This window comes from Cannabis sativa, chromosome 7, assembly GCF_029168945.1.
Source record: "Cannabis sativa cultivar Pink pepper isolate KNU-18-1 chromosome 7, ASM2916894v1, whole genome shotgun sequence".
NCBI lineage: Eukaryota > Viridiplantae > Streptophyta > Magnoliopsida > Rosales > Cannabaceae > Cannabis > Cannabis sativa.
The window spans coordinates 20871282-20883906 of NC_083607.1; the positions used below are offsets into that span (position 1 = coordinate 20871282).

The 12625-nt window shown below is 37.4% G+C and overlaps 1 protein-coding gene across 1 annotated transcript; it reads right to left on the reverse strand.

Moving 5' to 3' along the window:
* Positions 1 to 3958: 3958 nt before the first annotated feature.
* On the reverse strand, positions 3959 to 12390 carry LOC115697845 (uncharacterized). The gene is made up of 14 exons (XM_030624989.2): positions 11911 to 12390; positions 11493 to 11654; positions 11252 to 11317; positions 10930 to 11073; positions 10646 to 10759; positions 10391 to 10492; positions 9971 to 10156; positions 7779 to 7868; positions 7577 to 7711; positions 7192 to 7314; positions 6503 to 6588; positions 5800 to 6412; positions 5583 to 5660; positions 3959 to 5451 (listed from the first exon to the last, which is right to left on the reverse strand). The coding sequence occupies exons 1-14, from the start codon at positions 12154 to 12156 to the stop codon at positions 4411 to 4413; spliced, it is 3186 nt and encodes a 1061-aa protein (XP_030480849.1). The 5' UTR covers positions 12157 to 12390; the 3' UTR covers positions 3959 to 4410.
* Between the last annotated feature and the right edge of the window lie 235 nt (positions 12391 to 12625).

The window sequence follows — 12625 nt, forward strand, 5'->3', positions numbered from 1 at the left end:
TGGAAATTTTATTTGACAATTAATCATAATTATTAAATAAATAGTTTTGACATTTATATGATTGAAATTGGAAAATATGGCATTATTGAAAGAAAAGATGAATTACGAAATAAAGTGGCAAAATTGTAACTAGTGAGGCCCACTACTATGGTCGACCACTTAGTGTTATTTTTGCCTATTAATTTATCTTCCTTAGTCCTTATAATTAAATCTTAAATCCTAGAAGAAATACTATAAAAGGAATAAGATGGCTCTCATTCTCATCCACCTATCTAAAGCTGATTTTCATTCTTTGTCAGGAAACTAGTAAATGAGAGCCTCCTTCATAGTGATTTCGAATTCTCTTCTATTGTTCTTCATCAATTTCAAGCCTTTAGTGATAGAGTACCATGCCGACTCATAGCAAGTCAAGTACTCAATCATAGTGTGGAAGATTGTGGTAACCAAACTGAAGGAGACAATATTCATGTTTAGATCTTGATAATGCTCTGCTACAAAAAGGAATCAAGGGCTAAAGATCTAAACAAAAGGAGTCATTATATTTTGCTGCCATCAATGTAAGATTTTCTAAACTTTATATGTGTTTATTTCATCGTATTAGGATATTCATATTTAGGGTGTTAGATTATAGATTATAATCAAACATACATATTAGTAAATCTAGATCCTGGTAAAATAATTTTCAACAGATAGTGCCCTGAGTGGCCATGTAAATGGTCTTAAGTTTCTCTATTAAGAGGGTGAAGCAAGTGTACTTCTCCTTATCTTTCTGGTTTCGTGACGTGGGAAGAGTGTTAAACTTCCCTTTTTTGCCACTGTTTCTTCTGGAGTTGTTGTTGTTTTTCTTGCCCCCAGTGCTCTTGCCACTAGAGGTTTAGGCGGAATTGCTAGTGCCCGCCTGTGCACCTGGCAAGTCGTGGGGCTGTAGGGCGCCCTGAGACTGCCTATTACTGACTTGCCCTATTTGGGCTTGTAGGATAGATTCCTCTATCTTGATAAAGTCGTCAGCTCTATCAAGGAACTCCTTCATATTATTATTGGTTCAGATCCTCTGGATATCTTTCCAGAAGTCACTCAATGAAAGGATGCCCCCAAGTATGGTTGTATATCGGCCTTCTTCTATTAGGCCTTTGACCTTGGTGGGTCCTCTCATCCGATATACATTTTCCATACCGGCATCTTGAACTTGGGCAAGGGCAAGGCATTTATGTATGTCGAGATGGTGAACCCCTTATCCTATCCAAGTCAAGATCTGAAGGTTTCAGGCCACCTAGGCCCTTGATCATGTCTCTTATTTGATCCAACAGCGCTTGCACAGAAGGATCTGATGCTGCAGGGACCTGGCTGATTGGCCCTTCTTGGATGGGCTACAGCCCTAAATGGACCAAAGCTTGGCAGACCATACCCTGAGAAAGGGTATGCTCGAGGCCGACCAACCCAAATCCTGGTTGTTGGCTATGGTCGCCCACTCCTAGGTAGGTAGACTGACCTTGGCTAGCCAGCCCTATTCTGGGCAACTACTCATGGCCGGCCAGCCCTATGCTGGGTAGGATCTGGCCACCTGTTCTTCCCTGATTGGCTGGTGCACCCTATGTACTGACAAGGGGTAGATCACAGTAATTGCTGGAGTTAGGTGGATCTAAATATCTGAAGTGATTAGACTCACTTCTCAAGTTGTTATCTTGGTTGTTTCCACCCGTTCCCAAACCTAGCCGATTAAAGATTGGCCTTTAGGTTACTCGCTCCCGGATGCCCCAGGACGGGAGTTCACCCTATAGGTCGGCTAGAGGTACACCACTAAGGGGCTAGCCAGCCAAAGGTTGACCAATCAGGGTGTTGTTGAGCCTGAGGTCCTTAGCCGACCCCCCCAGACTGCTCGTTGCTAGGATCTAGCTGTTCTTGCCACTAGATATTTGTAGCAAGAATTTTCCTCCTTCTAGCAAGGGAAGGTCTCTCCTGGTTCCAGAGGAACCTGGTTAGATTGTTGGTAGACCTTTCCCGATCTTTCGACTAGTCTCCCTTGGAGAGGATCTCTAATGAGATCCTGACCTCTTCTAGCAATTCTTTCATTTAATGCCTTATTAAGTTGCTAGCTTCTCTATTACACCAGTCTAGCTCTGCCTAGTAAGATCGGAAGATGTACTCTTGGTCATTTATCCATCTCAGAAATTTGCGTCTCTATTGTGTGAATACATTACGGCCAACAGCGTGTGGTTCTTCAATTTGACCGACTTGGCAAACGACCTCTCTAAGTTTGGCTAACTTGAGATCTTCTCTCAAGTCTACATGGGGCTCGCCTATTCCTGGCCCCGTCTTTCTAGCATAGTATCGAGGACTAGACCCAGTCATGGTGCATGGGGGTTGCTCCACGTGGGCCATTCCTTCAGTACGAGGTGCCAGTGGAAGTCCTCCCTGGGCGAAAGAGGTTGATCATTAAGACCAACCAGGTTGGTTGTGTCCACCTGATCAGTCGTGGTGGCCGGGTTAGTGGTGCCTCAAGAGATGGCAGGGTTGGCCACATCCGTCGAGTTCCTGGAGATTCCAGTTGTGGCTTGAACACAGACATCAAGATCAACCGCCATAGGGTCTTGAGGAAGACCCCATGAGGCAAACGTTGTAGCTGAAGTTCTACTAATGTTAACCATGGTGTTTGGTCAGATAAATTAACAACTTGCTCTTAATGAAAGCACCAAACTGTCAACCTTCGATTTGGCCAACAGACAACAGAGTCGTATTTATTACTGATGCTTGCTACATGTTATACAATTAGAACAAAAAATAAAAAAGACAAGATTTTATAGAGGTTCGGCCCCCTAAGTTAGTAGGTAATGACCTACTCCCCTCTTAGTTGTATTAATACCAGAGATAATACCACTCAGATCACAAGGGTTGTGGAATTTGAAGTGGCTCTCTTAAGATTACAATGTGAGAATCAAGTTGGCAAATCTCAAGAGAGGGAGAGAGAGAGAGAGAGAGAGAGAGAGAGAGAGAGAGAGAGAGAGAGAGAGAGAGAGAGAAAGAGAGAGAGAGTATACCTATGGCGTGTGAGAGAGAATAGAAGAGAGAGTTGAGTTTCAGAATTAGAGCTCGAGAGCTCCAAAGACATAGAACTTAGAGAATTAGGGTTAGGATGGTGCTCTTTATATAATAGAGCTTACATGAAGATTAACAACTAATACTCCTTAAAAATAGGTAAATCAAACCAACCCCCTTAGGGTGGCTGATTAGTCATTTCGTCATCCTTCCTAAGTACTCGGACCTCCAGCTAGTTAAAGTATTGAGTAGATGATTTGGCCTTCTTGTTGATAAGTTAATACTCCCACATGGCATTGATCTTGGCCACGAGGACATACCACGTCAGGTGGGCAAAAATCGGGATGACAAGAGATTCTACTGTAGTTAAGAAAAAAAAAAATGCATGGAAGTTAAAAGTCTATTTGATGATACTGAAATAACTAAAAAAAAATTCTCCTTTAAGTATGGCTGGAGATGCTCGAAAACAAAGTTGAAAAATTGTTATTATTATTATTACTATTGTTATTATTATATAAGTGCCAATATAAATCTCTATTACAACCTCTTAGTCAACCTCCGTGTTTGAAAATACATGTCGAAATATTTTTTTAAAAAAAATATATATATATATTATAGTTACATCATTCCTGTAAATTTTTGAAAAATTTCAAAAAGTTTACATTGCCAAAAATAAGATCAAAATTTTCGAACATGCATAATAAAATGAAATATTAGGAACTATATTTTACGTACTGTAAACTATTTAAAAAATTTCAAAATTTTACAAAAAAAAATAATATTATAACTATAATAAATATTATTATGAAAAAAAAATTAAAAATAATATCCTAGCATATAATTTCAAACATGAAAGGTCAACTAAAAGGTTATTATTATAAGTATATTTAAGAAAGCACAATGATAAAGAGATTCCAAAGATGTAGATTGTGACATTGTGTAATAACATTGATTAGCACAGATAACAGGCAAAGTGAATAGGATAATTTCTTGTAAAGGAGGACAGAAGAATTCGCCCCATATCTCAGTTTGCTTTATAAATAACAGTCTCTTGGTCACTTCACACATGTCCTAGACATTAAATAGTTCACATTGATGGACGATCACAGCATACTGAATGGGAAATTCACACAAAAACCACCAAAAAATTAAACAAGTAAAAGATTGATATATGCCACCTATTGAAATCTAGAAGTCAGCAAACAGCAGTAGCTTTAAAAAAATATTACTACTCAAACTACAATAAACTAGGAGGGTGGAAACAGTTACACAATATGAAAGGTACCAAATGAAAACCCTCTGAAAACTTTAAGTCCTAAGTAATAAGTCTATCACGATGTCTCCCGGTAGATTACACCTGAATGCTGCTTTACAAGGTCATGACTTTTGGAGGACACATTTCTCGTACAGAGCGAGGATGTCCTTCTTGTTGGGATTCCTCAACTGGAGTAGTTCCGCTCCAAAATTATGTTTCGTGAGTTCCTGTTTAAGTTTCTGGACAGTGAATTTTGTGTAGTCTTCGGGATTGGTCTGCTGACTGTGGCTATCATCATCTCCCTGGAATATAGAGCCACCATCTTCTGCTTGAGTGTGCTTTAGAGGGCTGGTCGTGCTTCTGGATCGCTTATTTGCTCGAGTTCTGTCACTTGTGTCCATGTCTTGAACAGATTCAAAACCCATTTCATAGTCATCTGCCCTTATACGCTTCCCATGTGAAGCAGTCTTAAGCTTACTATCCAGTGCTGTTTCAGTTATTCGAACTGAAGTCAATTCTTGCTGTAACTTATCAAGTTTTGCTTGCGCTGCTTGCAGCTGAAGTGAAAGAGCTTCAGCCCTGTTATTTGCATCAGCATGTGCGGCCCGCTCTGTATCCAGAAGATCTTGAAGAACTTGAACTGTACTAGCCCTTTGCTCATTATTTGATTGCAAAAGTGATTCTATTTCTTTCTCCCTTTCTTCAACTCTTCCCTCCAGCATAGCAACTTTTGAATGAGCTTTCATCTCTGATCGACGAATGCTCTCTAGTTCATCGGCTAAGTCACCTTTCTCTCTATGCAAATTCTCTATAAGCCTTTCAGCCCTCTCAATCTGTGCCAATCTTTCCATTGCCAACCTCTGCATCTCACTCTTATCCTTCTGGGCAGTATCTGAATGAGCTCTTGCTTTATCAGCAATTTCTGTTGCCCTGGCAGCTTCTCTTTCTGCAATTTTACATCTTTCCTGGACTTCCTCAAACCTTTTGCTATCAGATAAGTACTTCTGCTCCAAATGAATCTTCTCTTGCTCCAGTATCTTCTTTTCTCTCTCAAATGAGTGAGCCTTGGCACTAGCAGTTTCCAATTTTTCACTCAACTGTTTGATTTGCAGCTTCGTTGATGCCATTTCAGCATCATAACTATCTACTTTTGATTTAGCAGCCTGCACCGTCATAGCCAGTTGCAAGCATTAATGTTAAGCATAAAAAGCTAGTTGCTGATCAAAACAGGCATAAGTGAGAAGAAAGATGAACAACATAATATTTGTTGATCATGTGAAAAAATACAGCTTACCTTCAACTCTAATTTTAGTGTAGTCAAGCACTGCTCAGCATATTCAATCTTCGACGCCTTATCCTTCAGTTCTTCTTCCTGTATATCCATTAACAAATATAAAAAAAAAAAATTACAGAAACAGTATAGAAACTACAAACCACAAAAAATCAGCACCCTGCGAATACAATTGTTAACTATGAAAAATTTAAAGAGATGGAAGAATAAAAGAGCTCACCCTCTCAGCCAAAGTAATTGCAAACTCTTCTCTAAGAGCATCTTCTCTTTTCTGTGTTTCTTTGCTTGTGCGCTCTTGAACAACAGCAGCCTTTTCTAGAGCAGCTTTAGCTTCCCTAACAGCAACATCATACTTCCGCTTCCACTCCTCTGACTCCTCCTGAGCTGACTGAGCGTGTTCCTTAGCGGCAGCTAGCCTTGCTTCAGCAGCACTGCTCCGAGACTTGAGAACTGCAATTTCAGAACTTGCTTGATCTTCCTCTGCCTTCTGCTTTGATAAGATCTGCTCATATTTTCTTTGCCAGTCTACAGATTCTTGCTTTGCTGAATCCAGTGCCTTCAACAAGCTAGAGCACCTCTCACCCAGTGAACTGCAATTACTCTGTAAGTTTGCTATCCGAGCCATATATTCATCAGCTAGCTGCTTCTTCTCGCCAATAGATTCCTCATAACGCTTCAGATATTCAGACTTTGACTTATCACTTGCTTCCAGCTGCTTGTTAAGCAACGCAAGCTTATCTTCAATTGATCGGCATTTTAATAGAAGAGTATTTTTCTCTGATCCAACTTGGTCAACTAATCTCTTGGTGAGATCAAGTATTGGACCTTCAAAACTGGGATTTTATTGAATTCAAAAGGCATGCCCTTACACACATTATTCACACACAAAACGAAATTAAAACAAAGGAAAAATCATTGCAAACCTTTTCTGTAAGAACATGGCCAGCTTCTGCCATTTTCCAGGACCATGACTTGACTTTTCATACTCTGATACAAGACCATCAAGGACCTAGAAAACAACCACCACTGAACACATAAGATAAGTTTCCCTTCTAACTTTTTACAAGAAAATGAAGGTCAAGTCTACATACATCTATCAAAGAAGATTGCAAGATAAAAACAAATCAACAAAGGACTACAATTTATATGGGAATTGCTAGATGTGCCCTTTGTGACTCCAAATGAAAAACATGTTCACACAAAATTAAAGCTTCAAATAGAAAAAAGACCAGCTCCACTCACAACTCCAAAGGCAAAGGTTTCCACAATAGCTAAAGCTCTATATACTTAATAGCTTGTTTCTGGAGCTAAAAGCTCCATTGGTTGCTCCAGAGTAGATATTTCATATGCAATTTACAGGGTGATTGTCGGCTGAAAGAAGATTCAGAGTGGTTCATTCACTAGACTAATTTGCAGGGCATAACATGGTTTCTTATACCCTTGGAATTTCATTTCTTATTCAATAATTATTGCAAAGAAGGGGGGCAGGGATGAGGAAACTCGATAAATTTCGACACAAAAAAAAAATGCAGTCTGAGTAATAAAATTGATACATTGTTGAAACTACACTTAACAAAGAAGACTAAGAAACACACTTACCAAAAATGCTTACCTTCACAACATTGTCGAAATTAGCAGCACTAGCATGGCAAGCTGTTCTAAGCTTCCTTTCCATGCTTTGCAAAGCATTTGAACATTGCATTTCTGCTTCCATATAAGCACTCTTCTTGTAATCCTGTGTGTTTAGCCAATAAAATAATTAAGTATGCTAGGTGAAAATGATCAAACACATGAGCATGTATACAGAGACAGCCACTGCTGCGTAAAATAGGTAGATATTCAAGAGTGCTACTGTGCTGAAAGTCATCCAAGAACTACATTCACATGATTGCTGGTTGTTGAAGCCTGTCTACATTTAGTGGTTTTTATGTTCTTAGGCTGTAGAGTGCATAAACCTAATTTTAACCATTGAGCTGAAGTATTTATTTGATAATTACCTCAAACGCCTTTTTGAAGAACTTCTGCAAAGTTCCCTCATATTTCTTTCTTACTGAACCAGCCCCTACAGCAGCAGCATTGAATGCAGCCAATGATTTCTGTACTGCTTCTTCATGAGCATCCCTCAGCGTATCCTACAAAAATGTGTTTAGAAGAAAATAATAGAAACCTGATAAACAAGAATACTGTATCATCACTTACTTCTTCTGGAGGCTTTGAACGGTCAAATGAAGACATATAAACCTCTGCTGCGGAATCATACGCTCTCCGACACTCAGCTTCTTCAACACTCTGCGAAGCATTTATAGGTACGCATAAAATGATGATACAAAAACTCTAAAAGTAATCCCAAATGATGTCTCACAACTCATGCTTACAACACTAGTTAAACAAGTGCAAATAATATTTGCTGATTAAAAAAATTGGGGAAGTGAACTCCAAATTTATTGCATGCACTCATTACCACATTGGCTCAATAAGCCGTGAATAACATTATTTAAAAGTGAAAGCAGTGATTCAAAATAGTACTTTAGCTGATTAGACTGAGCTTTGGATCTAAATATTGACATGTTTCATACCCACTCTATTAATCTGTTGAAACTTTTGTTATCTTAATATTAGCAAGTTTATATACCCCACTTACATGACAAGACAGGCTTAATATCCTTTTGGGCATCTCTGCTCACGTCATATCTTAATTTGTACAAAAGACGTTATTGTGAGGTGGTAAGGCCATCTCCAACCCAAACATTATTTTAAAGCTGTTCAACTTCACTTTATCACCTTTAATTACTATTTCATCTCCAACACGCTGCTTCAAATTACTTCAAGAAAGAATATTCTTCTTTTTATTCCTTTTTATCATCAATAACTAATTTATAATAGCCTATAAGAGAATATAAATATACTTGAAATATATTATTAAGGCTATTGTAGGTAATTAATCCTGACTATATAACTAGTTTTGCCTTCATTATTGAAGTCAAATAGTTGATTTCTTCAAAATAGAGATAAAGATAAAGCTCCATTACTAATTTTTGTTTCAAAATAAAAGTGGCTTTAGTAGAGCCACAGTTGGAGATGCGTTAATGAAAGGCCTCAAGGCTTCTAAGCGTATGCCTCCATGGGGTCAGGTGCTGACTCAAATGGCCCCTAACTGTGCCTTCTGGACTCATTTCTAACTTGGTTGCTTGGCCAAACACTTTAATGGGTTCAGTAAGCCCAATAGTGATTTTAATGCAATACTGACAGCCCAATCTAAAATTACATTGATGTATAACCAAAAAAATTTCCTTGCACTGTAGATTATATTGCTATAGAAAATTAAAAATAAAATAGAAGGCTTCATTTGTTTCCTTAATTGAAAGTTTTAGATAGCTTGTGGGACATTTTATCCTATCTTTGAGTATGTAATTTCAATTTTACTATAAATTTCTAGCATTAATTTATGTTAAAGATTTATTAATTTTGATTAGCAATATTTGGCACTTTCAGGTAGTTTACAGGTACTTCTATAATTAAATGTTTGAGACTTACACCTCGCCTCACCAAAACAAAATACATAGAAGTTATTTTGCAAAGTGGTTATTGGCATAACCTGGTGGTACTACATCTCTCCTCATAAAGAGGTGTCAAGTTCAAATTCCCTCTCCCAAGTGTCAAAAATGTGCTTTTCAAAAAAAATCCTCCACTTATTTTGTAAGTACATGGTTTAGGAAAGTGTTAGAAATTTATGCCTTATAAATTAATTCTGTTGTTCTGAGTCAGCAAAAAATTAAACTTTCGCCTCAATCTATCAAAAGTGTAGGTTTCAATACTCTACATTCTGAAACACGGGGTTTCCTCATTTTTATTGGGCTTCAAATTTATTGGATTTAATTAAACAAGTTTAGTCATTAAATTTAAAAGAAAAAATAAAGTCTGGTACCTCTCCATTCTTCATTCAAGCCGTGAAGAGAGAACATAACCAAACGCAGACAACCAGCACAATTAGGGCTTAAAAGACTTATTTTAAAGCTTCAAAAACTTAATTTAGGACAAAAAACTTGATTTAGGACAAAAAACTTGATTTAAGACTAGATTTAGACTAAATTTAAAATCTAGCATGATTTTCTAATTTGAAGCTTTAAGTTGTCTTGACCCTGTGTTTACTTATTACGTTTTTTTTTTTCGATGAATTAAGTTTATGTTCTGTTACGAATATTGTCTGCTTTCTTAATTTTCATAAAATTCAAGACCTCCAATATTATTAAACCTTTGTAACCACTAACTTTCTAGTCAGATTTTGAAAATGATATTAAAATAATACAAAGAATACTTCTAACCACACACATGCAAGACAAAGAATCCGATTCTTAATATTCATTCAAGTGCAAAAGGTTCAAGGTAGTAACCTGCCATGAAGAGGATATTGTTGGCACTGCACCCTTATTGAGTGCTTCTAGATAAGACTGCGTAATACCAACAAGAATTGGACCAGTCATTATGGTTGCCCCAACTTGTTTAGGCCTTGTTCTTTCAAAAATAAACTTTGTTAATGCATCTAGCCCAGATTTAAATTCAGGCCTTAGCTTGTTCAACTGCATATAAAAAGACTGTGTCAGCACACACCCCTAACAGAAAATTCATTAAAACATGACTACCAAAAGATAAAGTTTGAAAACAATCATAGCGAATTGCATGACTACCAACTTAATAAAAGAAAAATGTAAACCATCGAGATCTAGAAAACCAACCAACCAATAAGGTTTATCATTAAAAGAAACCACTACCAAAAGATAGACTGAGAATTCATTAGAGCCATAAATACTAACTGAAATTTGATCAAGTCGTTGGAGCTCAGCTTCATTGTTCAAAGGCCGCACAAGGGTGAAACATTCTCGATCTGGAAACAGAGCTCGGATGGAGTCACGAATCTGTTGATCAATTCTATTATGAAATTAGAATCTCCAATGGGGAAAGTGTAATTTTATGTGCCAGTGTATTTACTTTGACAAGAAATTCTTGAAAAAATCATTTACAATTGATTCGTCATAATGCTTCAGTAAAAAGTTAGAGTTGGATAGAACCTCATTCTTTGCAGCTATGTCTTTCCCACTACCTTGAACTGGCCGCAAAGCAAGCTCAAGATAGTCACGGGGTGTTATCCTTCTATCATCCTCTACTAAATCCAAATAAAAGTCCTGCAACATAGATTATACATATTGAATCAATTGAAGACTACAAAAAATAGAACCCTTTGTCACCAAATAATAACAGTAACAATTTACACAGCATCTACAAGAACAAAATAAAAATGTAATTGTCCCTACATCACATTACTACAGAGACCAATAAGAAATGAAGAAATTACCCTTAGAAGCCACACAAAAATTGGAGAGAACTGCCCGAGCTCAGAAGCTGAAGTTCTATCTCCAGAAGCTCTAACACGAATATGTTTTGTCATTTGTGTGACAAGAGAAAGACGATCCAAAGCAGCCTCATCTATGCCACCCATCTAATTAAAGCAAAATGTTTGAGATTAATGAAATGAAACTTCTTGAGTAAGATCAAATATCGCATCAAACTGCATAATATTCTGTTCCACAACCCATCTCCACATTTATAATGAAACCTTCTCAGTAAGACCCTACTAAATCAAAGACATTTGTCATACCAGAATAAGTTGTACGAACCTGGTTATAAACAAACATGCTAGATAATAGCACAGCTAAGGAAAATATTTGGGTGCTGTACGTTCCCTGGCAAAGAAAAAAAAAATGTCAGGACACCCGAACTATTGAACACCATAAAGTGCAACAGCATCATATACATTTATATCTATATGTATTAAACTGAAAGGAAACAGAAACTCCCTTACAATAAATATATAATTGAATCAAAAGCATGTTTCTAGGCAAATAATTAGAAGCTGACCGTTTGATCATAAGCATCTATGCCTTCACTGTCTAATAGTAAGAGACTGAACTCTGTTCCATCAAGAGCAGTTCTCTTTATTGGAGCACTCCACAACCAGAGACCTTTAGTGCATGGCCGATGAGTTGATGAAACCTGAAACCCGCTGCTCCTCCCAAGAAGCTACAATTTAAAAAAAAAAAAAAAGTAAAGCATACTTAATAAATTGAGTCTGGTATTATCGTTCTGGCAATTTAAGAAAACAAAAACACTCAGGAAACTCGCACACTGTACTTTCCTAATCCTAAAATCACTAAAATTAGAAAATCAACTTCAATGGACAAAATCATAAACCCTAAACAAAAAATCAAAACAAAAAAAAAAATACTGAGCATGTTTCATGTACATTAGCAAGAAACGAAAAAACCATAGACTTCACCTGGTTAAGAATGTAGCTTTTCCCTTGGCGAGCACGGCCACAGACGGAAACGACCCCGATCGGTCCCTTGACGAGCTGAAGCGTGGCAACCGCTTCGGGATCCATCCGAAACTTTCCCTTCTCATCACAATAGACCAGTCGAAGCGGTCTCGCTGGTCCAGTCATGGACGGTGCAACAGACGACGGAGACGGCGATTGAGGCGAAACACTAGGAGAACTTTCTTTTCCTCTGAACATTGTAAACATCTTTGTTATTCTTCAACAAGTACTGAACTCTGATCTGGTTCTTCGTCTTCTTCTATTTCGATTTCGGTCTACAGATATATAAATACATACATATATAGATTGTTCCTTGTCTTCTCCTTCTTCGAGCTTTGATTTTCTTTTGGCGTTCCGACTTCTCAGATAAAAGGAGAGAGGGTTTAAAATTGGAGAGGGAAAGGTTCAGGAACTTTTATAGGGAACCGAGAAAGGAAAGATGAAAATACCATTTTGTCCCTAATATCCGTTGTTGTAGCCGTCTTAAGGAAAGGACTCAACCATCATTTCATTTGTTTACATGGAGTTCTTTATTGAATACAGCGTGGAAGAAATCATATACGGGAATATTTTTCCAATTTTTTTCATACCGTTTCTTTTAATTATAATATCATTCAGCATTTTTCAAACATTCTAAATAATTTACATTGGTTATGTTTAGAAAGTCATGTAATTG

Excerpts from the sequence above, each read along its gene's own strand:
- LOC115697845 (XM_030624989.2), bottom strand. The coding sequence starts at position 12,156 with ATGTTTACAATGTTCAGAGGAAAAGAAAGTTCTCCTAGTGTTTCGCCT. Across the intron at positions 11,655-11,910 it reads AAAGCTACATTCTTAACCAG|CTTCTTGGGAGGAGCAGCGG; the intron begins GTGAAGTCTATG and ends TTTAAATTGTAG. Across the intron at positions 11,318-11,492 it reads TAGATGCTTATGATCAAACG|GGAACGTACAGCACCCAAAT; the intron begins GTCAGCTTCTAA and ends TTTCTTTGCCAG.